Source organism: Microcebus murinus, chromosome 17 (assembly GCF_040939455.1).
Source record: "Microcebus murinus isolate Inina chromosome 17, M.murinus_Inina_mat1.0, whole genome shotgun sequence".
In the NCBI taxonomy this organism is placed as follows: domain Eukaryota; kingdom Metazoa; phylum Chordata; class Mammalia; order Primates; family Cheirogaleidae; genus Microcebus; species Microcebus murinus.
Window position 1 is genome coordinate 54,011,588 of NC_134120.1, and position 26,993 is coordinate 54,038,580.

General features: G+C 39.0%; 1 protein-coding gene across 6 annotated transcripts in view; it reads left to right on the forward strand.

The window, feature by feature from the left end:
• PTPRM (protein tyrosine phosphatase receptor type M) overlaps positions 1-26,993 on the forward strand; it is a 790,604-nt gene that overhangs the window by 614,058 nt on the left and 149,553 nt on the right. For 3 of the 6 annotated variants that reach the window (XM_012745922.2, XM_012745925.2, XM_075993672.1), the window contains 4 exons: positions 16,159-16,310; positions 20,182-20,256; positions 20,483-20,509; positions 25,208-25,395. In XM_012745922.2, the coding sequence (XP_012601376.1) occupies positions 16,159-16,310; positions 20,182-20,256; positions 20,483-20,509; positions 25,208-25,395 (442 nt within the window). The remainder of the gene's footprint in view (positions 1-16,158; positions 16,311-20,181; positions 20,257-20,482; positions 20,510-25,207; positions 25,396-26,993) is intronic. The other 3 variants (XM_012745929.2, XM_012745923.2, XM_075993673.1) reach the window with 1 other exon arrangement.

A 26,993-nucleotide genomic window follows, 5' to 3' on the forward strand; every position in this document is an offset into this window, starting at 1 on the left:
AAAGGAGGTACCTTTCCTGTGGCCAGTGCTGATCTGTAGGTCAACGCTGGTAAGTCTTTTCGGTGGCAGTCTTCGTCAGCTAACCCAGCATGGCAGGGACCGTCGCAGGGAGGGTGGGGCAATCAGCCTCAGTGGTGAAGCACGGCCTGGAACCCCAGTTCCGACAAACCAGGAGCGTGAGGAGCATCCACGCTGAGGTTGGCCCATGAATTATTCCCCTTGAATCTACTGGCACCCAAGGCAGAAGTGCCTTTCCATCCGGCTCTCCTCACAGTTGCCATTGAGTCCAGTTGCAGGGAGGGAAATCGGAAGAGGGGCGATTTCTTCTTCCTTCCAGCCACGCTGCCCTCGGTTCTCCTAACTGGCAGCTGTTTGTCCTGAGCTCTCCCAAGGACACTGCACTAAAGAGCTCGCCCTTCACCATGTTCTCTTTGTCAGCTGCGATTCATACCTGTCACGTACGTAACTTGCCAGGACGTTTTCTTCCATTTGTCTTACCCTCATTTTATGCTTTTTAAAATTTTTACTCTAGGAAAGAAATATAAGACAAATGTTAGAGTACAATAAGCATGAAGTGTAATAACCATTCCTTTAATTTGAATTCATCCCATATGTCTCTCTTTTCCTACCGTTAGTCTAGTTTGCAATTTTAAAGCTATGACAATTTTTTCTCCTTTTAATTTTCTTTTCCAAGTAATATTGGTATTATTCAATAGGATTTATCTTTTAGAGTAGTTTTAGATTCACAACAAAATTGAACCGAAAATACAGAGTTCGTGTATATGCCCTGGAACATTTAGTATAATCCATGAACCTGCATTAATACAACTTTATCACCCAAAGGCCAAAGTTCACATTAGGGTTCATTCTTGGTGTTAGATACTCTATGAGTTTTGACAACTCTACAATGACATGTATTCCCCCTTATAGTATCATATAGAATAGGTAGACTGCCCTAAGAATCCTCTGTGCTCTGCCTATTCATCCCTCCCTCCACCATGCCCTGACAACTACTAATCTTTTTACTGTCTCCATAGTTTTGCCTTTTCTAGAATGTCATGTAATTTAAATCATATTATCTTCAGCCTTTTCAGATGGGCTTCTTTCACTTGGTAATATGCATTTACAGTTCTTCTACATTCTTTCATGGCTTGATAACTCATTCCTTTTTAGCACTGAATAATATTCCATTGTCTAGATGTACCACAGTTCATTTAGCTTTTCACCTACTGAAGGATATCTCATTGCTTCCAAGTTTGGGCAATTAGGAATAAAGCTGCTATGAACATCTATATGCAAGTTTTCAACTCCTTTGGGAAAATAGCAAGGAGCACAATTGTCAGAGCTTATGGGAAGAGTATCCTAGGGTTTTTTTGTTTTTGTTTTTGTTTTTTTTAGAGATGGAGTCTTGCTCTGTTGCCCAGGCCAGAGTGCAGTGGCATCAGCCTAGCTCACAGCAACCTCAAACTCCTGGGCTCAAGTGATCCTCCTATGTCAGCTTTCCAAGTAGCTGGGACTACAGGCATGCGCCACCAGCCTGGCTAATTGTTTCTATTTTTAGTGGAGACAGGGTCTCACTCTTGCTCAGGCTGGTCTTGAACTCCTGACCTCAAGCAATCCTCCTGCCTCAGCCTACCAGAGCGCTAGGATTACAGGCGTGAGCCACCACGCCCAGCCAAGTATCTTAGTTTTGTAAGAAACTACCAAACTGTCTTCCAAAGTGGTTGTACCATTTTGCCTTCCTGCCAGCAATGAATGAGAGTTCTTCTTATTCCACATTCTCACCAACATTTGGTATTGTCAGTGTTTTGGATTTTAGTCATTATAAAAGATGTGTAGTGGCATCTCATTTTAATCTGCATTTCCCTGATAATATATAATGTGGAGCATCTTGTCATATGCTTCTTTGCCCTATGTATATATTTGGTGAGGTAAGGTCTTTTGCCCGTTTCCTGTTGTTTGTGTTCTTATACTCCTGGGCTCAAGCGATCCTCCTGCCTCAGCCTCCCAAGTAGCTGGGACTACAGGCATGTGCCACCATGCCCGGCTAGTTTTTTGTATATATATTTTTAGTTGGTCAATTAATTTCTTTCTATTTTTAGTAGAGACAGGGTCTCGCTCAGGATGGTTTCGAACTCCCAACCTCGAGCAATCCGCCCGCCTCGGCCTCCCAGAGTGCTAGGATTACAGGCGTGAGCCACCGCGCCCGGCCTGGATACCAGTTCTTTATCAGATATGTCTATTATCAATATTTTCTCCCAGTCTCTGACTTATCTTCCCTTTCTCTTGACAGTGTCTCTCACAGAAGTTTTTAATTTTAATGAAGTTTTTCTTATCAATTTTTTCTTTCACAGATTATACCTTTGATATTTTATCTAAAAAGTCACTGCTATGCCCAAGGTAATCTAAATTTTTCTCCTATGTTATTTTCTGAGAATTTTATATTTTACATTCAGGTCTATAATCCATTTTGAGTTAATTTTTGTAAAGGATGTGAGGCCTGTGTTTAGATTCATTTCTTTTTGTATGTGGATGTCAAATTGTTCCACCACTATTTGTCTACTGTAGACTCCTTTGGCTCCTTTGTCAAAGATCAGTTGGAAAGTCTGGTGGTGTCAATTCTCCGACTTTGTTCTACTTTGTTATTGGGCTGGCTATTCTGGGTCTTTTGCCTTTCTATATAAACTTTAGAATCAGTTTGTTGGTATCTACATAAATTACTAGGATTGCATCAAATCTATAAATCAAGTTGGGAAGGACTAACCTATATTGTCTTCCATTTATTTAGTTCTTTGATTTCTTTCATCAGAGTTATATAGTTTTTATATAGTTTTTATATATATTTGTTAGATTTATACCTAATTATTTTTCTTTGGGAGGTACTAATGTAAATGGTATTATGTTTTCATTTATTTATTTATTTATATTTCTGCATATTATGGGGGTATAAATGTTTAGGTTACATATGTTGCCCTCCCCCACTATTATGTTTTTAATCTCAAATTCCAATTGTTCATTGTTGGTATATAGGAGAGTGATTGACTATTGTATACTAACCTTGCATCCTGTGAACTTGCTGCATTTGCTTACTAGTTCTAGGAGCTTATTTTGTTGATTTGTTCAGATTTTCTACATAGCCAATTGTGTCTTCTGTAAACAAAGCCAGTTTTATTCATTTCTTCCTTAATCTGTATATATTTTTTTCATTTTCTTGTCTTATTGCACTAGCTAAGACTTCCAGTAGAATATTAAAAGGCATTATTGAGATGGAACATCCTTGCCTTGTTTCTGATCTTAGGGGGAAAGTTTTAGTTTCTCAGAATTAGGTATAATGTTAGCTATGGGGTTTTGATAGATATTCTTTATCAAGTTGAGGACATTCCCTCTATTCCTAGTTTGCTGAAAGTTTTTATCATGAATGGGTGTTGGATTTTTTTTTTTTTTTTTTTTTTTTTTTTTGAGACAGAGTCTCGCTTTGTTGTCCAGGCTAGAGTGAGTGCCGTGGCGTCAGCCTAGCTCACAGCAACCTCAAACTCCTGGGCTCGAGTGATCCTTCTGCCTCAGCCTCCCGAGTAGCTGGGACTACAGGCATGCGCCACCATGCCCGGCTAATTTTATATATATATATCAGTTGGCCAATTAATTTCTTTCTATTTATAGTAGAGATGGGGTCTCGCTCTTGCTCAGGCTGGTTTTGAACTCCTGACCTTGAGCAATCCGCCCGCCTCGGCCTCCCAAGAGCTAGGATTACAGGCGTGAGCCACAGCGCCCGGCCTGGGTGTTGGATTTTGTAAGATGTTTTTTCTACATCTGTTGATATGATCATTTGATTTTTCTTCTGTAGCCTGTCAATATGATAGATTAAACTTAGTTTCGAATGTTGACCCAGTCTTGCATACCTGAAATAAATCGTACTTGGTCATGGTGTATAATTCTTCTTATAAATTGTTGGATTTAATTTGCTAATATTTTTTGAATATTTTTACATTTATGTTCATGAGAGATATTCTTTGGTTTTCTTTTTTTGTAATATCGTCTGATTTTGGAATTAGAGTAATGCTGGCCTCATGGTATGAATTAGGAAATATTTCCTCTGCTTCTATGTTCTGGAAGTGATCGTAGAAAATTGGTATAATTTATTCTTTAAATGTTTGGTAAATATCAGCAGGGAACCCATCTGAGCCTTCTGCTTTCAGTTTTGAAAGGTTATTACTTAATTTCAAAATAGATATAAGACAACTCAGATTGTCTGTTTCTACTAATATAAGTTTTGGCAGCTTTTGTCTTCAAGGGAATCAGATCATTTCAATCAGGTTATCAAATTTGTAGGCATAGAATTGTTCATAGTATTCTTTATCCTTTTAATGTCTGTGGGATCTCTGATGATGTCCCCTTTTTCATTTCTAATATTTGTAATTTGTATCTTCTCTCTTTTTTTCTTAGCCTGGCTAGAGGCTTATCAATTTTATTGATCTGTTCAAAGAACCAGCTTTTCATTTTATTGATTTTTTTTGTTGATTTCCTATTTCCATTTCATTGATTTCTACACTAATTTTTTTACTATTTTTCTTCTTCCTTTAGATTTAATTTTCTCTCCTTTTTCTAGTTTCCTTAGGTAGGATATTAGATTATTGATTTTAGATCTTCTTTTCTAATATATGCATTCAATAACATAAATTTCCCTCTAAGCATTTCTTTTGCCCTATCTTACAGACTTTGATAAGTTATATTTCAATTTTCATTTAGTTCAAAATATTTTTTAAATTTCTCTTGAGATTTTTTCTTTAACTCATGTGTTGTTTAAAGTAATGGCAACAAAGAAATTAAAGTACCTAGGAATATACTTAACCAAGGAGGTAAAAGACCTCTACAGGGAGAACTATGAAACACTGAGGAAGGAAATAGCAGAGGATGTAAACAGATGGAAATCCATACCATGCTCGTGGATCAGCAGACTCAGCATCATTAAAATGTCTATACTACCCAAACTGATCTACAGATTCAATGCAATACCTATTAAAATCCCATCAGCATTCCTCACGGATATAGAAAAATTAATTTTACAATTTGAATGGAACCAAAGAAGACCCCGAATATCAAAAGCAATTCTAGGCAACAAAAACAAAATGGGAGGTATTAATATGCCAGATATCAAACTATACTGCAAAGTTGTAATGATTAAATCAATCTGGTATTGGCACAAAAATAGGAATATTGACCAGTGGAACAGATGTGAGAATCCTGATATAAAACCATCCTCATAAAGCCATCTAATCTTTGACAAAGCAGACAAAAACATACGCTGGGGAAAATAATCCCTTTTCAATAAATGATGCTGGGAAAACTGGATAGCCACTTGTAGAGGGCTAAAGCAGGACCCACACCTTTCACCTCTCACAAAAATCAACTCACACTGGATAACAGACTTAAACCTAAGGTATGAAACTATTAGAATTCTAGAGGAAAATGTTGGAAACACTCCTAGACATCAGCTTAGGCAAAGAGTTTATGAAGAAGACCCGAAAGGCAATCACAGCAGCAACAAAAATAAATAAATGGTACATGTTCAAACTAAAAAGCTTCTGCACAGCCAGAGAAACAGTCATGAAAGTAAACAGACAACCTACAGAGTGGGAGAAAATTTTTGCATCCTACACATCTGATAAGGGGCTGATAACTAAAATATACTTAGAACTCACAAAAATCAGCAAGAAAAAATCAAATAACCCTATTAAAAAGTGGGCAAAGGACTTGAACAGAAACTTTTCTAAAGAAGACAGAAGAATGGCCAACAAACATATGAAAAAATGCTCAACATCTCTAATCATCAGAGAAATGCAAATCAAAACCACAATGAGATATCACTTAACTCCAGTGAGAATGGCCTTTATCAAAAAGTCTCCAAACAATAAATGCTGGCATGGATGCAGAGAGAGAGGAATACTCCTACACTGCTGGTGGGACTGCAAACTAGTTCAACCTCTGTGGAAAGCAATATGGAGATACCTTAAAGCGATACAAGTGAATCTACCATTTGATCCAGCAATCCCATTGCTGGGCATCTACCCAAAAGATCCAATGACACTGTACAAAAAAATGACACCTGCACTCGAATGTTTATAGCAGCACAATTCATAATTGCTAGGCTGTGGAAACAGCCCAAGAGCCCATCAATCCAAGAATGGATTAATAAAATGTGGTATATGTATACCATGGAGTACTATTCAGCTCTAAGAAACAACAGTGATATAGCACATCTTTGATTTTCCTGGTTAGAGCTGGAACTCATACTACTAAGTGAAGTATCCCAAGAATGGAAAACCAAGCACCAGATATACTCACCAGCAAACTGATATTAACTGAGCAGCACCTAAGTGGACACATAGGTACTACAGTAATAGGGTATTGGGCAGGTGGGGGGAAGGGGGCGGGTATATACATACATAATGAGTGAGATGTGCACCATCTGGGCGATGGTCATGCTGGAGACTCAGACTTGTGGGAGGAGGAGGGGAAAGGGCATTTATTGAAACCTTAAAATCTGTACCCCCATAATATGCCAAAATAAAAAGAAAAAAAGTACATTGCTTATCTTTAATTGTTTTGGAATTTTCCACCTATCTTTCTGTTATTGATTTCTTATTTAATTCTATTGTGATCTAAGAGCAGACATTGTATGATTTGTATTCTTTTAATTTGTTAAGGTGTGTTTTAAGGTTCATAATTGTGGTCTGTCCTGGTGAATGTTCCCTGTCAACTTGAGTATAATGTGTATTCTGCTGGTGTTAGATGAAGTATTCTGAAGATGTCAGTTATATCCAGCTGATTCATGGTGTCCTTGAGTTCACCTCTGTCCTTACTGATTTTCTGGCTACTGGATTTGTCCATTACTGATAAAGGGGTGTTGAAGTCTTCAACTGTAATGGTGGAGTCATCTAGCTCTCCTTGCAGTCCTATCACTTTTTGCCTTGTATATTTTGACACTCAGTTATAGGTGTATACACATTAAGAATTTTTATGTCTTCTTGGAAATTTGACACTTCTATCTATGTAATGCCCCCTTTTATCCCTGATAATTTTCTTTGCTCTGAAATCTGCTCTGTCTCAATTTAATATACATTATTCTAGCTTTCTTTTGATTAGGGTACATCTTTCTCCATCCCTTTACTTTTAATATATATGTGTCTTTATATTTAAACTAAGTTTCTCATAGATAATATGTAATTGGATTTTTTTTGTTTGTTAAGAGATGATATCTTGACATTTTGTTGCCAAACCTAGAGTGCAGTGGTACAGTCATAGCTCACTGTATCCTCGAACTCTTGGGCTCAAGAGGTCCTCCTTCATCAGGTGCTCCTGAGTATCTGAGACAACAGATGCCCACCACTAGGCCCAGCTAATTTTTCTTTTCTTTTCTTTTCTTTTCTTTTCTTTTCTTTTCTTTTCTTTTCTTTTCTTTTCTTTTCTTTTCTTTTCTTTTTCTGCTTGCTTGCTTGCTTTTTCTTTCTTTCAAGGGATTATATCTTGCTATGTGGCTCAGGCTGGCCTTAAACTCCTGGGCTCAAGCAGTCCTCCTGCCTCAGCCTCCTGAGTCTCTGAAGGTCTTGTTTTTTGATCTGACAATCTCTGTCTTTTAATTGTTGTGTGTAGACTATTATTGACATTTAAAGTAATTATTGGTAAAGTTTGATTAATACCAGCCTTTTTTTCTTAATGTTTTCTATTTGTTGCCCTTATTCTTTCTTTGTTCCTATTTTTGTCTCTTGCTCGTTTTATGCCTTTTCTGTTTTTAATTGAGCATTTTATATTATTCTGTTTTATTTCCTTTCTTAACTTCTTATTTTTTTCTTATTTTTTCTTACTTATTTTTTAATTTTTTTTCTTAGTTTTTCTTAGTGGTTTCCCTAGAGTTTGCAATATACATTGACAACCAATTCAAGTTCACCTTCAAATAACACTTTACCACTTCACTAGTAGTGAAAGTTCTTATAATAACAAAGTATTCCTTTCTCTTCCCCTCCACTTGTATCATTGCTATCATTCATTTCACTTCTCTATAGCTATAATTATCAAATAGTTTGTTGCTGTTTATTATTTTGAACACACTGTTATCTGATAGATCAATTAAGAATAAAACATAAAAGTTTTTATTTTATTTTCACTAATTCCTTTTTAATGCTTTTCCTTTCTCTATATAAATCCAATTTTCTGATATATATCATTTTTCTTCTCTCTGGCAACATACTCCCTCAATTTTTATTTGTCTGAGAAAGTCACTTTTGAGGAATAATTTCACAGGATGCAGAATTCTAGGTTGGTTGCTTTATTCTTTAACACATTGAATATTTCATTGCACTCTTTTCTTGCTTGCATAGTTTGTAAAGAGAAGTCTGATATAGTTCTTGTCTTAGCTCTTCTAGAGCTAAGATGTTTTTTCCCTCTGGCTTCTTTCAAGACATTTTCTTTATTTGATTTTCTACAGTTTGAACATGACATGCCTAGAGGTAGATATTTAATATTTTGGCATTTATCCTGGTTGGTGTTCTCTGAGCTTCCTGGATCTGTGGTTTGGTGTCTGACATTAGTTTTAGGAAATAACTCAGATATTATTGCTTAAGATATTTCTACTGTTTCTTTCTTTCTTCTCCTTTCAGTATTCCCACTACACTTAAGTTACATCTTTCAGAGTTATCCCACAGTTTTTGGCCATTCTGTATTGTTCCCCCCCCCACACACACACACTCTTTTTTTCTCTTTGCTTTTCAGTTTCAGAGGTTTCTACTGATTTATCGTCAAGCTCAGAGATTCTTTTCTAAGCTGTATCCAGTCTGCTAATGAGCCATCAGAGGCATTTTTTCATTTCTGTTGGTGTTTTTGATCTGTGGCATTTCTTTTTTGGTTATTTATTAGAATTTCCACCTCTCTGTTTATATTGCCCATCTGTGCTTGCATGTCTACTTCATCCATTAGAGCTCTTAGCATATTGATCATGGTTGTTTTAAAGCCCCAGTCTTTTAATTCCAATATCTCTGCCATATCCGATTCTGGTTCTGATGCTTCCTCTGTGGTGGTTTTTTGTTTGTTTGTTTTTTGTTTTGTTTTTTTTGGCTTTTAGTAAGTCTTGGGTTTTGTTTTTTTTTTTTTCTTGGTAGCTGGACATGATGTATTGGGCAGAAAACTGTGATAAATAGTAGATCTGTAGTCATGTGGTGATAAGGTGGGTGGGGAGATGCCATGTAGTCACATATTAGGTGTTAGGTTTTAGTGAACCTGCGCCTCTGGACTGTGAACTTCATACACGCTTCTTGGGAGCCCCTCCCGCCTTAGGACAGGATGGCCACAGTGGCCTGGGGTTGAGTATTTTCCCTTCCCCCCGGTCAGTTAGGTCTGATAAAACTCTTAGCAGGTTAGGCTCTGGTAAAATAATTTCTCTAGAAGGCAGGCTTTGTTTACAAAGGAATATTCTGACGTATTTTAAAGTGGCTTCTTTTCACCTCTTCCTGCTGGGAGCATGAAAGGATTTGTCTGTGGTTTTCACCATGAAAACCTGGTAGGGATTCTGGGGTAAACTCACAAAAATGTGCAGGCCCCCTTAGGACTAATTCCCCATAGTTTTTAACTCTGACACTTGTTCACACTGAGCCTCCAGCAATTTTTCAATGCACTTTAGGTTTTCCTGACCATGAACTGGTTCTTACGGAGGTGTCTGCTCATGGGCTTGACTCTGGAATGCCTTTGGGTCTCTCCAGTTTGGGGTGTGCAGTAGTCTGCCCTGCGATCTGAATTCTCCAGCAGAACTAAGAAAAGTTGTTGATTTTCAGTTTTCCCAGCTTTTATTTGTTGTTAGGACAGAGCAATGACTCCCAAGCTCCTTTCGTGCCAGACTGGAAACTACCAAGTACTTTCTCCAATTTTTATAATCTATTTATAGATGTTAATGGGAACTTCTTTTTAATTACTAAGGGCCTTTAAGATTCATGCAATGCAACTTTAGAGATTGAAGATTAAAATATTTCAGGCAAACCATTTGTTATAAATCAAAATGGAAAATAAATTTACTTAAAATGGAAAATAAATTTACTTATATCCTTACATAAGATTGCAAAGAAAATTATTTCAACTTTAGGAGTTTCCTGCACAAAAGACTTTATTTCATTAAGTTTTCAAAGTGTTTCTGATAGTTTTCACTTGAAAAAAAAGTACATATCTGGTCTCCAGATTGGGGTATGCAGTAGTATGCCCTGTGACCTGAATTCTCCAGCAGAACTAAGAAAAGTTGTTGATTTTCAGTTTTCCCAGCTTTTATTTGTTGTTAGGACAGAGCAGTGACTCCCAAATCATTGGGAGTCATTGGAAACACAAGTCTCAAAAGAGAAAGAAAAAAAAAGAAAAAGAAATTCCAGTTTATCCACAGTCATAACTGAACCTCAATTCTAAATCTAACCTTATTCAACCATCTGTAATTATGGACAAGAGCATTTGAGCTGTACGGGCATATCTCCCTTTATTGTGCTTCACTTTATTACACTTCTCAGATATTCTATTTTTTACAAATTGAAGGTTTGTGGCAATCCTGGGGCAAGTAAGTCTGTTGGGGCAGTTTTTCCGATAACATGTGCTCACTCACTTCATGTCTCTGTGTCACATTTTGGTAATTCTTGCAATATTATTATACCTGTTATGGTGATCTGTGATCAGTGATCTTTGATGTTACTATTGTAATTGTCTCAGGGTGCTGTAGCCTGCTAAATGTGTGTGTCCTGACTGCTCCACCGACTGGCTATCCCTCATCTCTCTCCCTCTCCTGAAGCCTCCCTATTCCCTGAATCATAACAATGTTGACGTTAGGCTAATTAAAACCCTTACAATGGCCTCTAAAGTGTCCGAGTGAAAGGAATAGTCACACATCTCTCACTTTTAAATCTAAACCTAAAAATGATTGAGCTTAGTGAGGAAGGCATATCATAAGCCAAGACAGGCTGAAAGCCAGACCTCTTATGCCAGTTAGCTGAGTTATGAATACAAAGAAAAAGTTCTTGAAGGAAATTGAAAGTGCTACTCCGGAATGCATGAATGATAAGAAAGCAAAACAAATTTATGGCTGATATGGAGAAAGTGTGAGTGATCTGGCTAGAAGATCAAACAAGCCACAACATTCCCCAAAGCCAAGACTCATCCAGAGCAAGGCCCCTAACTCTCTTCAGTTCTCTGAAGGCTGAGGGGTGTGAGGAAGCTGAAGAAGGAAAGTTTGATTGTAGCAGAGGCTGGCTCATGAAGTTTAAGGAAAGAAGTCATCTCCATAACATAAAAGTGCAAGGTGAAACAAAAAGTTCTGATGGAGAAACTACAGTAAGATACATAGAAGACCTAGCTAAGATCATGGATGAAGGTGACTATGCTAAACAACAGGTTTTCACTCTCGATGAAACAGCCCTCTATTGGAAGAAGATGCCATCTAGGACTATTCATAGCTAGAGAGAAGTCATGCCTGGTTTCAAAGCTTCAAAGGACTGGCTGACTCTCTTGTCAGCAGCTAATGCAGCTGGTGACTTTTAGTTGAAGCCAGTGCTCATTTACCATCCTGAAGATCCTAGGTCCCTTAAATCTACTCTACTTGTGCTCTAGAAGTAGAACAACAAAGCCTGGATGACAGCACATTTGTCATCCAGGCTTTGTTTGTATGGTTTCCTGAATATTTTAAGGACACTATTGAGATCTACTGCTCAGGAAAAAAAAAATTCCTTTGAAAATACTACTGCTCATTGACAATGCACATGGTTACCCAGGAGCTCTGATGGAGATGTACAAGGAGATTAATGTTTTCATGCCTGATAACACATAATACATTCTGCAGCCCATGGATCAAGGAGTAATTCCAACTTTCAAGTTTTATTATTTAAAAAATAATTTCATAAAGCTATAGCTGCTATAGATAGCATTTCTCTGATAGACCTGGACAAAGTCAATTGAAAACCTCTGGAAAGGACTCATCATTCTAGATGCCATTAAAAACATAGTGATTCATCAGAGGAGGTCAAAATGTCAACAGTTATAAGAGTTTGGAAGAAGTTGATTCCAACTCTCATTGATGACTTTGAGGGGTTGAAGACTTCAGTGGACAAAGTAAATGCAGATGTGGTAGAAATAGAAAAATAACTAGAAGTAGAGCCTGAAGATGGGACTGAATTGCTGCAATCTTTGGTTCAAACTTGAACAGATGAGGAGTCGCTTCTTATGGGCAAGGAAAGAAAGTGGTTTTTAAAGATGGAATCTACTCCTGGTGAAAGGCTGTACAGATTGTTGAAATGACAACAAAAGATTTAGAACATTACTTAAACTTAGTTGATAAAGCAGCAGCAGAGTTTAAGAGGACTGACTCCAATTTTGATAGAAGTTTGTGAGTTAAGTGTTGTTAAAGAGCGTCACATGGTTCAGAGAAATGTTTCATGAAAGTAACAGTCAACTGATGTGGCAAAATTTATTTTTTCTTATTTTAAGAAATCGCCACAGCAACCCCAGCCTATAGTAACCACCACCCTGATCAGCCAGCAGCCACCAACATGAGGCCAGACCTCCACCAGCAAAGAGATTAAGACTCACTAAAGGCTTAGATGATCATTAGCATTTTTTAGCAATAAAGTATTTTTAATTAAGGTATGTACATTAGTTTTTAGACATACTTCTAGTATGCACTTAACAGACTATAGTGTAAACATAACGTTTATGTGTACTGAGAAACAAAACAATGTACATGACTCTCTTTAATATGATACTCACTTTATTGCGGTGATCTTGGAACTAAACCCACAGTATCTCTGACTTATGCCTATATATGAAAACAAATGAAAATCCCAAACAATGACTGAAAACCTCCATAACCAACCAAGGTACTTTTGATAGATGAATTTTCTACAAACTCTCCTTAGTAATACTTTGGTATAGTGGTGATTGGTTCATTTAATAAACATATTAGATGCCACTAGATTTGTGTAAAGCACCCAGGGGTGGGGATGCCGCAGCCTTCTGATATCAAGATTGTTGTTTTTTAAGCACCAAAGTAAGCAAGAAAAGTTTCATCCCTTTTAATAAAAGGATTTGTTCTGTAAAATTTAGATTTGGTCAAAAGGCTGCACTTAAGGACCTAGAAGACCACATGTGGCCTTAAAGCTGTTTTTTCTACTCCTCTAGTAAACGTTTTCAAAGCATATTTAGTTTGGGGGCAATAGATAATTCATGTTTGAAAGCAGTTTGGTGATAATTATGATGTAACTTGCAAGGAAATGTAAATTAATGAGCTCCCTTACTAGAGATAGCTCATTGGTCTAATCAGTACCTTTGGGGTCAGAGAGATGTGGGGTCCAGTCCAGCTCCACCACATGGACAAGTCACTTCTCTGAAACTCAGCTCCTTCATCTGTGCGTTAGGAAGTAAGAATAATTCCTTGCTAGGACTGAATGTGGTAGCACCTGTAGAGTGCTGACATGCAGTAGTTGTGCGCTGTATCTTGGTTTCCACCTCCTCCCATTCCAGTACAGTGACACCCCTAAGTGCCCACAGACACGCGTTATGTGGGCCACATGGTGTTTTTAGGTTAAATTTGAATTATTTGACAATAGTTAAAAACTAAGAGTCAGCATAAAATGTAGATTTCTGGTTTCTCCTGAAACTTGCAAGGACTGGGGCCTCCCTGGGGCTTCAGGCTGCAGGAGCTGAGTCCCTGTCCCCTCCATCTCACCAGTCTGCACCATGCCTATTGTCTTACACCCAGGCCCTCCCTTACATTACTAGCCTGGCCCCAGTGAGACATTTGTGTTTGTGACATCTGATGAGAGTAAAAATGTGGTTAAAGTGTAGGGTTAATGCAGGAAACCTTGCTCAGGACGTTGGGAGCTGGGTTCAGAGGAAGTTCACAGACATAGAGCATGTGCTTGTGGATATGAACTTAAAGCTGCGAGTGTCTGACTGAAACTCTGTTGTATATGAGCATGCTCTCACAAGTCCTTACTGCAGTTCTTTTGTGCTTAAAGAAGATCAGCAATGGAGTGATTAGTGTGACATCAATGAAATTAGTTCATGCATATGGAGGATTAGAAAGGAGAACATTTTTTTCCAGCACAAGCATAGCTTTCACTGGAGCATACATCCCTCCCCGCCCCCATCAACCACACAGGAAGCGTGTTAGCTGTCATCTCCTAACCTTCAGGATTAGAGGGATTCAAGCAAGAAAAGGCAAAGAGGGAAGTCTGGCAAAGTTCACCAGGCCTCTCTTTATAGGCAGAACAAAAAAGAGTATTGAGGCAATTAGCTGCATAAATCAGTCCAAAGTAAATCAAAGAAATTCAAGCAAAAAGTGGGCATTTTGCTTGAATTATAGAGCTAATTATCTCAATCCTCCACATCAGGGCTCCTGGGGAGACCTGGCCTACGAATGTTTTTGAATGTTTTTCCAGCGAGCTGGCAGATTCAGAAGTGGAGAGAAAATGTATTATTGTGAGTGCAGCTGCAGAGAGGGGCTTGGTGCTGGCTCTGACAAGAATACATGTTGAGAACATCCAGGCCCTGGTGCTGGCCCTCACACCAGCATGGCTGGCTCAGGGCTGGGGTCAGGGCTTGAGTTGATGATCATGACTGACATGAAATGAGAGAGGGGTATCACTTCCCAGAGGAGTCACACTGGCTTACCTCTCAAAATCTTTTTAACTTTAACACTGTCAGAGATGTTGTAGGTGATTTTCATTTTCTAGTTTAAAAAATATATCTTTTTTCCAACAACTTTTAGCAATAAAAAAGTCAACTCATTAATGAAGCCCTTCTGCCTTCAAAGTATGAAATTAAAAGATTATTATAACTACAGGCAAGAAAGCATTTGGATTATGTGTCATTTAGAAATGATAATAAAGATTATCCATATGGTCTCATGTTGCCAGTGCCCTACATTGCATTAGCAATCACCTCATATGGGTGTACTTTTGATTACGTGGCTCATTTTAAATTCTACTGTGTCCTAGGTCAATCAGTGTCAAGATGATTTACTAGAAATAGTTGCCATTGTATTTTGTAGATGCTTCTAAGTGCTTGGGCAGAATTCAAACATTTTATGGCATAGTGTTTTTGGTATTATGGTGCTATGGTCTTAAACTTTCTCACTTTATACCTTCTCCTTAAGCATCTCTAATATTATTCTTGTCTGTCTTGGGTGCATACAACAGCCTCTGGTAGTAAGAGCTGTAAAACTTTGTTTTATCTGTTTATTTATGTTAGTTTTGCTTGGGTTCTTGTGGCTTTTGTACAGGTATCTGTAATTTTAGGTGATAAGTTTTTGGTGGTCAGTGAGCAAGGCACAGACGCCAGGATTAAACCGTGTCTCCAAAACAATTGGAAATCTCTGTTCTGTCCTCAACCTTTTTGCATTCTCTTCCACCTAGGGAGGGAACACTGAGGAGTTAATCCTGCTAAACTTTCCAGGGAACCTGGCAACATGACATTGCTACCTTCTGCTCTGTAGGAGTTGACACTTTGACAGGGAGCTAATTTGGGTTCATTTGGGATTTGGAGCGGTGTCCTGGCCTCCTGAGAATGTGGTACCTGCTCCTCCGATTCTTCTGAGGCCTGAGCTCCTCTCTCCTCTGTCGGCCCTGGTCAGATCCTGCACTCCTGTGCACATCCACTGTTGTGCCTTCTTGACTCCTCCCTAGTTCTTTTCTTTGGGTTTACAATATGCCTTTTAGATTCATCCTTGGATTATTTCAGTTTTGCTTGACAGATATTTACTAGGGTGAATCTTCTCATTGACACCGTGTATGGCAATGTAGACCATAATTTACTAAAAAGTTAATACCTGTAGGAGCATGTCAGTAAGCAGATTATGATTGTGTTGTTCTAGGTTCATTGGTCGTTTCAATTCACCTTATAGTTGGAGAAACATAATGTTTTAGGCTGTGGTTTGGTTAAAAATAGGCAGCAGATTTTTTTCACCTCTGTGTCTGCAGCCTAGCAGAGGACCTGGTGTATAGAAAGTACCATACACCAATTTGTGAATGAATGTGTTTAATTCAGTACAAGTTATTTCTGAACATCAGTCAATACACATGCCAAAGGTCTGCATTCCATTCCAATGCATGTCTATAGTGTCTACATAATTGAACTCTTTGTCTTAAGGAAATTGGCCAAGAAGCGGAAGGAGACCCTGAGCAGCACCCGGCAGGAGATGACCGTGATGGTGAACTCGATGGACAAGAGCTATGCTGAGCAAGGCACAAACTGCGATGAGGCGTTCTCATTCATGGACACGCACAATCTGAATGGGAGATGTAAGTGCACATGTTTCTCTTAAGACATCTCTCTGGTTTTCCAGGATTCCGGGTAGTACTCGGGGATTAAAACACAAAAAGAGTTCTTCCTAAGAGTTCTTATGCCACGTCGGTTTCTCCAGTCATTTTAAATGATCCTGAAGACTCTTAACATGCCATGGGTTGCTTAGCAGAGATGCTGTTCTAAAGATGATAGTGAGCAAGGAAACCACAGTGAAGTTTCTATAAAGACTGAGAGAGCAGGGACATGAAACCCCTCCTCTGCTTGAGGAGGAAGGCACCTGTTTCTCATCATCTCTCTTGTTGTTTAGATCCCATTTGTAAGCTAGCCAGGTGTGGAATTACACAAGGGAAGCCTGTTATAAAACAGTTCACTAAATGGCAGTAACAAGTTAATTGTTTATTTGTTTAGCTGACAGGTTCTGCCTTTATTATAGGGCTATTAGTGGCAATTAATAAGTTAAATTGTATTTCAACTTCACAAGTCTCACACCAGGTAGGTAAACCAAGATCAGCTAATACCTCCCTGTGCTTTCACCTGTAATCCAGGTAGAAGGCATTATTTTAGGAAACTAGCAATTAGATTGATTATATGGAGCACAAAAGGAACAGTTGTTTTGTCCCTGGTGATCTTCTTGAAGACCAGAGGTAGCTCCAAGTGTATGTGCCAGACTCTGTGGCTGAGGGCACACACTCATCAAGTTCAAGGTTGGGACTTTCTTCACTGTGTGAAATCTGTGCCACAGACCACTGCTGGCCCCAGCTACATAATCAGGATGCTGGCCAGCATGGGGGTGGAATCAAAGTGTGGCTATTAATGTTGCCCCTGCCAAAAGAAGTGCACAGAAAGTCTGGGAGTGGGGGGTACAACCGGAAGGAACGCAGAAATGGTATGTGGAGGGGGCGAGGGATAGCAGCTCGGACAGTGCAGGCCCCAAGCCTTGCGCATAGAATTCGGTCTCTTATTTTTTTGCTGCGGCAGTGGCCAGGTGTTCAGGCTTATCCTCCTATATGCCTTTGTTTCTCACGTGCTCCGGGCCCAGGGGCACACGTGCATCCCACGCTGCTTTGGCGCTGGCGCACAAGGCCGTTTCGCTCTGTTTTCATCCTTGGCCTTCGTTCCTTCCCCTTCCATGTCATTTCCAGGGCAGGTAATAGAAGCTGTGGTATCTCAGTACACCACAAACGACTTCCCACTTTTTCATAGAATTCTCTCTGCTTTTTTTTAGCAGAGACTATATTATTTATTTAAAAATACATTTATAATGCATTCAGCTGTCAAAATAAAGCAACCTTTCATGCATCTGTTGTGGGCTGGGGTTGGAGGAGCACTTTCGACCATATACAGGGTTAGAATTTTTGTAGCAGCAGCTATTTCTTGAATGTCAGTAGGAAAGGAACCACAGAGATATATGTTCTCACATTCCGGAATAAGCCATTAATGTTCCAAACTTTCTATTTCACGGTGAAATGTCTCTCGAAAAATTTACTTGGAATTACTCACCCAAAGAGCAGGAACCTGTATCAGTAGTTTCTAGGCGTTTGAAGTGTGAACAACAGGGGATATTCGCCTCTGGACAGGAAGTTTAATTTGGCAGTTACATTTTAAAGAGCGCATGTATCTGTGGGAATCCAAAAATGTTCATGCAAAAAGGACTGCTGAAGAAGCCGACGTTAGTTAGCTTCCCCAGCTGATGGGCTATCAGGCATAATTTTATGTCTCCCTCTGCTAATAAAGCCCGCAGAAGAAACACCAGAGTAGACTTTCCATGGTCCTCCCACTCTTTAAGCAATGAGCAGGTCTCATCAACTCTCATCCAAGAGGGTGGCCCTGAAGGTAAACTTCATCCTAGCTCTTTCTAATGCCTTTAAAGTAAGAGAGCAGTCCCCAAGGAGGAAACCTTTAGCAAAGTGTTCGTTAGACCATGAGTCTGCCAGCACCACACCCACAACAAGCATGGGTACCTGTGAGATCTTTTAGGGTTGGAAGAAAGTGCTAGAAGTTGTGAGGTAACTTTTTTAAATGACACAGTGAGGAAAATGAAATTAGAAAATTTTAAAATAAGCATGAACACATTTATGAGAGTGGGCAATAACCTGTCCACCAAAGCAAATGAGAGTTGTACCATCTCCTTTACTAAAAGGGAAAATGGATATGGATAGTGGGGATGGGTTTAACTTTTATGCTCAAAGATGAAAGTATTTTAACAAAAAGGTGAAAATAAATGTAGTTGCTCTGCACATTTTTACCAACCACATGAAAGTGTCTATATACAGTAATGAAGAAGCATTATTCTTGTTGACCTGGCATATCCTATTGGTACTCATTTTTTTTTCATTCTTGTTTTCATCAGTTCTCTTTTTTCCAGGCAACTTACCATAAACATACAATATAAATGTGATACTAATCTATTTTAGAAAACTATCTTAAAAATGACAGCCTGGGTTTTGTTCCTTGTTATGTCACTTAATAATTCTATACATTAAAAATATAAACACAGGTAAAGGCACTATCCTAAAGGAACTGCTCTTGGAGAGCTTAAATGTATTAACATGTCATCAGAATAATTATACCATGGCCACAGCAGGATTGGTTGTGCTTCCCATAAACAGTGATGTAATTGTGTATCAGTGTCTTAATCAAAAACTTGGCAGCACATAGATCATATAGCTACATCAGAGGAGTTAAGATTTAGACTTAAGTTTCACCAGCTGAGCACATTCAAATCTTTATACCTTAATTAAATTAAAGTGTTTTTAAAACACTAATCAATTAAGACATTTGGAGAGAGTTTAAAATGTCTCTTAAAAATAGGAAAGATCCATTTTCAATGAAATCAGGTAAATTAGATAGGATTGACTTTCCCTCTTGATAACAGGGAGGGATAGAAGGTGTAATAGTTCAATCTTGAGTGTTTCAGAGGAATATTTCAAAGAAAAATAAGCATTTTATAAGTATTTAAAAGACTAATAGAACAATACAAAGGCATGAGGCTTTCACCTAAATAAAGCGCACATGGAACATCTTTGTTTTTCATAAACCAGGTCATAGCATTACGGAGAGTTCTCTGCATATCCAAATTATAAGGAAGGAGAGAATTTAGCAAACTACAGAAATACTGACATTCAGAATATTCTCCCAAAGCCATGTGTAGACACATTCTTCTACTTTTTGTTGTAAAATTCAGCTCAGCCTGCTAGCAGAATTCCATAAGCAAAGGCTAGAAGTCACAAAAACAGAAGTCTGATGAATTTATCTATCCAAAATGCTGACTGTGGTTGTGGGTTTTCTCTTCATTGATGGGGCAAAAGACCTGGAGTGGTAAAAGGGTGCTCATCTTCTTTTATTTTGGGGACAGAGTCTCACTTTGTTGCCCAGGCTAGAGTGAGTGCCCTGGCGTCAGCCTAGCTCACAGCAACCTCAAACTCCTGGGCTCAAGCAATCCTGCTGCCTCAGCCTCCCGAGTAGCTGGGACTATAGGCATGCGCCACCATGCCCGGCTAATGTTTTTCTATATTAGTTGGCCAATTAATTTCTTTCTATTTATAGTAGAGACGGAGTCTCGCTCTTACTCTGGCTGGTTTCTAATTCCTGACCTTGGGCAATCCGCCCGCCTCGGCCTCCCAGAGTGCTAGGATTACAGGCGTGAGCCACTGCGCCCGGCCAGGGTGCTCATCTTCTAAAGGAAAAGTAGCTACCCAGAAAAACTGGGAATGGTGATATGTACCATGCAGGCATCAGAGCTGCTCAGAGATTTCTTCCTATCAGCATTCCACCCCAGCACGGAGTTGCTGCGATGACCTCTAGTGCTGTGTTCAGAGTGAGCATTACCTCTCTATAGTTGCTGACCTGCCTTTCTTTTATTTACAGCTGTGTCTTCACCATCATCCTTTACAATGAAAACGAACACACTGAGCACATCGGTGCCTAATTCCTATTACCCAGGTAACAGATTTTTCCATTGTTTCATCCTCATAACCCCTTAGCGATCAGAATCAGTCAGCCTTCACTGTGCTATCTGTGTTGCTTGAGGAGCTTACTATGTTTGAGATGTTGTAACCCAATGCTTTCTATGACTTTCTGTGCAGAAACTGGGGGACCAGTCATCAATCATTTATTGTTCTTTCTCTTTTTACTTTCTCTGCATTGACCTGCTTTCGATGTATGACAGACCCATTTGTGCCAACTGCAATTTTAGGTGAGAACATTTCCCTTTACCACAGTTTATTGCAGGAGTAATTTAGAAAGTCAGTGGCCACTCTGTAGAAAATTGCAGCTTTAATTCTGTATGTCGCAGTGGTTATAAGCAGGACATGGGAGTGGTGGGGGGCCTTGGAGTGGTGGGCAGGGTTCGATGAGTAAAAGACTTTCTTGAAATAGTCACCATTGATAAGAAGGGTTTGCTGCATGCATGTTGGGGATGATACCAAAAGGTTCAAAGGAACAATCCCAGCTCTGGTGTTCTCCCTTTCTGTGTTCAGAATTTAAGGTTAAGTCTGATCCCAAGGGAAAGAACCATGTCATCACCCAGCTGTGTACTTCCAAAAGTTGAATTCTATCAAATGTGATAGTCATAAAAGTGAAAATAGCTTCTCATTATTTTCACTTATTGCTAAGCACTAAAAACTTCCAATTTCAAAAATAGCGTTTTTCTAATTATGCCTAATGTTATGCAGAAAAATGATCACAATAGAATTTTGGCCCCCTACCCATCCTCAGTGCCACTCACGGCACCCTCCCAGCATTCCAAAGTGTCTGTCACAGAGTGGAATTTCAAAGGAGCTGAAGATCTGAACAGTGAAATGACAAGATGGCACTTTATAATAATATGGTTTATTATGTGTCAGATGTCATAGAAAGGAACTAAAATGTTAGCCCACTGGGGCAGAATGCATTTAAAGTATGACATATTCCCAGCAGGGGGTTACAGAAAAAAAAAATCCTGTTTGTTCAATATAAGAAGGGTGAGGAGAAAAATGGCATTACCTGGGCTGTGATAACCAAACAAGCATGAGCTGCTGTTGCATTTGAGACGCATAAATAACCCGAGCATATCACGGCTGTGTTCTCTTTCTACTACTAACCTTACCGAAAAGGAGCACAACAAAAACGACTTCAAGGTATATAACAATTCATTGTAGCAAGAGTTCCATCCTCAGTTGTTCCACTTCTCTTTCCTAATTCTCTTTACAAGGGTTTATATCTTTGCAACACAATTTTTTCCCCTGTGCTTCTCTTTTCTCTTAGTTGTTATGATATTTGTATAGGGGGTAATTTTTATTTTCCATATGGTGTTCTCTGGGCTTAAGCAAGTTTGTTGCCTGTGGAAAAAAAATGAACTAAGCTAGAAGTTTTAAAAATGGATCTAAAAGAGAATTTTTTAATTTTGCATCATTTTGAGGGCTAACAAAGCCCACTAAATCCCCTCCCCCAGCCTTTTAACTATAAGGCTATAAACTATAAGGGAAAGAAAGCTGCATTTTTATTATTTTCGTAAGTGAGGGGCACAGGCTAATCTTAGGCCCCAGAACAATGTAATCTACATGCAAATGACATTTGCAGAATCTTTTGCTAGACAAAGATTTGCGATTTCTTTGTGTGCTGTGGCATTCATTTGAGCTTCCTCTAGTACATATTCTGACCTCGGGGGAGCGTGAGTGGGGAGGGCTAAGGCATGCATTGTCAGAAGGAAAGAAAATGTTCAGATTTCACAGCAGGATTAAGATAAGCTTATTAAACAAATATTATTTTTTAAAGTCGTTGCTTTGTTATTATGAACATTAATGACATCTTTTAAAGTTGGTTAGACTTTTTTGCCAAGACAGAATCACTTGCACAGACAATTGAAGTAGCAAAAATGATGCACATTGTGGAAAAAGAAGTCAGCCAGACAGACAAATAACTATTACATGTATAGCTTGTGCAGGTACCAGCGTCACAAACGGCAGTGCTTGGAGACTGTGTTCCTTATGTATTACGCAGTGCAAATGTGGATCTGTATATCGTATACTAAGGACTGGCAAGGCTATCACTTGAAACCAGGGGCAGATGAGCTGTATAGCTACTCTGGTACTTCTGGAGGATAGAAGCAAGTATAATTGACAGTAAGACAAGAAGAAATGTTTTGTTGTGCATCAGAGCTCAACACAATCAAGTCCACTAGTACCTTCACCTCTTGCGGGGGTGCTCAGCTCTAAGGTATAGAGCTTAAGTATATCTGTACTCATTTGCCTGCAAAAATATAGATAGATGGGTGGGTGGATGGATAGGTAGATAGAACCTCCTCCACCTCAAATTATAGCTTTAATTTGAATTTAGTTTTTCAATTGGTTTATCAAAAATTGAAGAGAATTCATTAAAGAATATAGGCAGAATTAATTTTTAGTTCTTAGAAAATGATCTGAACTGTTAGGGAGAGGCTTTATTTCTGATTTCCTCTTAGGCATTATTTTTAATTAAAAAATTATTGGCGGGTGATTTCTTTAACACATAAAGGAAATTAATGACAAATGATATGTTTTATCAGTAATAATTCATTTTTAAGAAGTCACAGAAAACTGATTAATCACTTATTTTAGTGGGATCAAGAATTCCTAATAGTATAGAAGGAGAAACCTTCTGTTACCTCTTCCATACGCATGTACTAGGTGATAGCACTCCTTGCTTAGATGGACCTGGTAATGTTTACATGTTTTAAAGACATGTTACACATTAGTAATGAGGCCAAGATGGCACAATGCAGTGCAGGATGATTATATACAGCAGTAACAGTGGGTGTATCTCTGTGGATTTAAAACTTCCCAAGAATCCCCAGCCCAGGGACCAGAGCATTGCTAGGTTGCTGGTGTATCCACGTGAAAGGCCCAAATCATTTAGGGGAAGTTGAGAAGTTCAGCCCACAATGGAGGGCATGTTAATTATGTTCATCCCACAAGGTACAAAGCTGCGAGAACGAGAGAGGTACAGAGGGGAAACTAATTAATGTTCCATTTATTGTACTATAAAGAACAGAACTTCCTGCTGTAGTAACTGAAAGCTCAAAGGGATTCAATACTTCAGCAGGGTTCCTGTATCCCTATTTATGAAGCTTGGCAGTTGCCAGCGAACAAATCTGATGTGAAAATTTCCAGGTTTATTTGTGACTGTTAAAAGAAAGTGGGAACATAAGAATTGCTAAATTTCAAAGCAAATCCAAATGAAAAAAAATATCATAAAATCAGCTTACCACCCTTTTTTATTTTGTCTTTGTGTCTTTAGCCACCTTGTAGTGATCCAGGTGCCATTTCAGCAACAGCAACATAGCTACACACTTGTGTACCACCTTTCATACCATGCATCCCAGGTGCTTTGCGATGCAGATAGAAATGAGATTTCAAACCAGACCCCGCTAACCAAGCACTCTTGGACTAAATTTCCTTTGGTGCTGAACTTCTCAGTAAAAAGTAATAATAATAATAATTAACTATAGCTGAATTCCCTATTGATAAACTAGTACTTTTTAAAAATTGAATATATCCTTTATATGTTTAAATCTGGAATCAATTTTGATATAATATCCTCATTTTAAGTGACGTTAGCATTATATTTTGCCAATACCCATCCTCAATCATAAAACAGCTAAAGGGGTTCAGCATTATAATGAGTTCACCTGTAGAATGTGGAATTCTTAGTCTAATAGCACTTTCCTGCATAAGACATTTTTAATAACCATCATTTCTTCAGTATTATGAAATACAGTATTATTTGTACCTAATTTACTAGTAGTCTTCCATTAAAATATAGCCTCTTTAGGCTTATGTGACCAAATTTTGACATTAATTTTGTAGTACAATTTGGTTGACTTGTTCAAGAAATTTAAATGAGAAAATGTGTTGAATACAAATAAGACTTATTTAGTCATTACTTGGTTCATGGGGGATGAAAGGCAATTATAATACTAATTTTAACCTCCTTTTTGTTATTGAGTACTTAAATTAAACACCTCCATCCTAACGTGATGGGAGAATTGAGGCTTTGCCCTCTGACCACCTCTCAATAGAAAACTTAACTGGAAAATTAAAGCACAAAATAAAAACTACCTGTAATGATTCACGCAGTACTATTGCTTATGCCCTGTTTCCTTTTTCTCCTCCTTTTTTCTCCTGATATGTATCTTCTTAAAAGTGCCAATAAATGGTAAGTTCCCCAATTCGCCCCATGGAAAAGTTGCGGAGGGAGTGGGAGTGTGTGTCTTACCGGTAGATTCTGATGAAGCCAGCTGGTACTGCTCTGTGCTGGCCTGCATGTTTGCTGTTGTAGAACATTCCATGTGTAATGTGTTGCTCCACAGTATTTTGTCAAGCTTTCCAATACTGGAGCATGCAAAGTGACTCATCAAAATGTTATCCCCAAACCAAATTCCCTTTTATTTTTGTACTCTGATTTCATGTGTTAAGTCCACATTTCCATTGCTAGCTTTCTAAGCCAAACCATTTTGTGTACTTTTATTTTGCTCACAGAACATTTGTGCAGAGTTTATTTACATCATCATACAAACTAGTTAACTAATGTTTGGAAGAATACAAGACTGGTTTTGCACCAGGTCTTGATGAAGTTTCAAATTGAAACTTCCACAAACCTTAGCACTGAAAGCCTAAAGGGCCCTTATCAATTAGCTTTTTGAAAGCAATATATCGTTTGGACTGCTTTGTAAAAACAAAGATTTTTGCACATTCCTATCAGTATTGCCAACCCCATTTAAATTTCTAAACATTTAACTTTTCTTTTTTGCTGAGCCATCGTAGGGAATTTTGCAGCCATAGGTTGAGGGGATGTCAGCGGCCAGCTTAGCATTCTCAGTGATGCCGACTTAGTTCCCTGGCCCTCTCTCATTTTCTCCCTGGCCTTCTTTTCCTAGATGAAACCCACACAATGGCCAGCGATACCAGCAGCCTGGTGCAGTCGCACACCTACAAGAAGCGTGAGCCAGCCGACGTCCCCTACCAGACGGGGCAGCTCCACCCCGCCATCAGGGTGGCAGACCTGCTGCAGCACATCACGCAGATGAAGTGCGCCGAGGGCTACGGCTTCAAGGAGGAGTATGAGGTGAGAACCAGCTCCGTGCCAGGGCTCCTTCCCGGTTCTTTCATGGACACTACACCAGGTGCTTCGCTCCCAGCTCCTTCGGTAGGCCAGACAAACCCCACGAGAGATGCCAGAGAGGGACCAGGTACAGTCATCCCTGGCATTCTCTGGGGATTGGTTCCAGGCCCCCAGTGGAGACCCAAATTTATGCATGTTCAAGTCTCGCAGTGAGTCCTGCAGAACTGAGGATACAAAAAGTTGGCCCTCCATATCCACAGGTTCACATACACAGAATACTGTATTTTTCATCCTTGTTTGGTTGAATCCATGATGTGGAACCCTCAGGTACAAAGGGCCAACTATATTTCATTCATGGATCCATTTCCATTTGCTGGTAAGACTTATTACAAAGGAGCTCACATGTGTTAGATGGAAAAAGGAAGAACGCTCTATGTTTTACTTCATTTTGTGCAAATATGTAACAAAAACAGAGACCTACCAGGCTCTCTTCCCTCTGTCAGAATTAAGTTTTAGTTCATGTCTTCCTCTCTACTCTTGATTACCTTCCTTGGCTTTTCCTATAATTAAGTATGATATTAAATCCTAATAATTTTATAGCTGTTATCTCAGGAAGAAACTGTCCACTTAAAGTAATTATAAACCAACCAGCAATGTCATGTAGTGGAGATTAGACAACAGTACAGGGACTGGCTATTGTCATGGCTGTGGCAGCTGTTATTGTCCAGCCAGCCTAGAGAGCATGCTGCTGTCCTGGGCAATTTTGTGGACAGCTGTCAGGAGCATTTCTGGGACTGGAGATACTCACCTACTGTATATAAAATGTAGAGCTTACCTCTCTCACAGCCTGTGCTGTTAGCTATTTCTGTTGGAAGGTCATTCAAGAACTGAAGAGAATGAACTGACTTGAAGACATCTGATTCCAAGAAGTACAGGCATGTGTGGTTGGGGGTGGTGAGGCAGGAAGGTTGGATTGCTTTTTTTATGTTATTAAAATTAGTTTGCAGTCACTGATGAAGAAAAGTAACATACGTACTTGGAATAAAAATAGAATTGTGTGGCTACGTGGGTTTTTAAATCTTAGAATGTGGCTCTGGTCTCGTGTTTACCTAACGAGCTCATAGTTGGGAAACATCTTGCCTGGAATTAGAGGATTGTTAAAATCAGTTCCTACCACCTCTATGGCCTGTGAATTTCTACCTCTGCTTCTTCCTCTCCTTGTGGGTGCACTCACGACACATCATCTTATGCCCCAGATGCCACCTTGTCTTGGAGTTAGCTCTCATTCCAAGCTGATCATCAAAGAGTCATTACAGCATTCAAAGCAACACATGGTGCCACTGCTGGCTGGGCCACTGCTACACTTCTTGTGAGTCTTTGCTCCAAAGCAGACAAGTAGACACACTGGGCGTTGCTAACATGCATGGCCTAGTGTGTTGCCAGTGACCTCGGTTCAGAAGACTGCAAAGCCAAAGAAGTGGATCCGTGCCCATGAGTTTGATTTAAGTCCAGAAAATATTTTCAAATGAAGTTCTGCATTTTAGCAACCCCGAAATTCTTAGATTGACTTTTAGTGATTCCATGTATAATTCATTGAAATT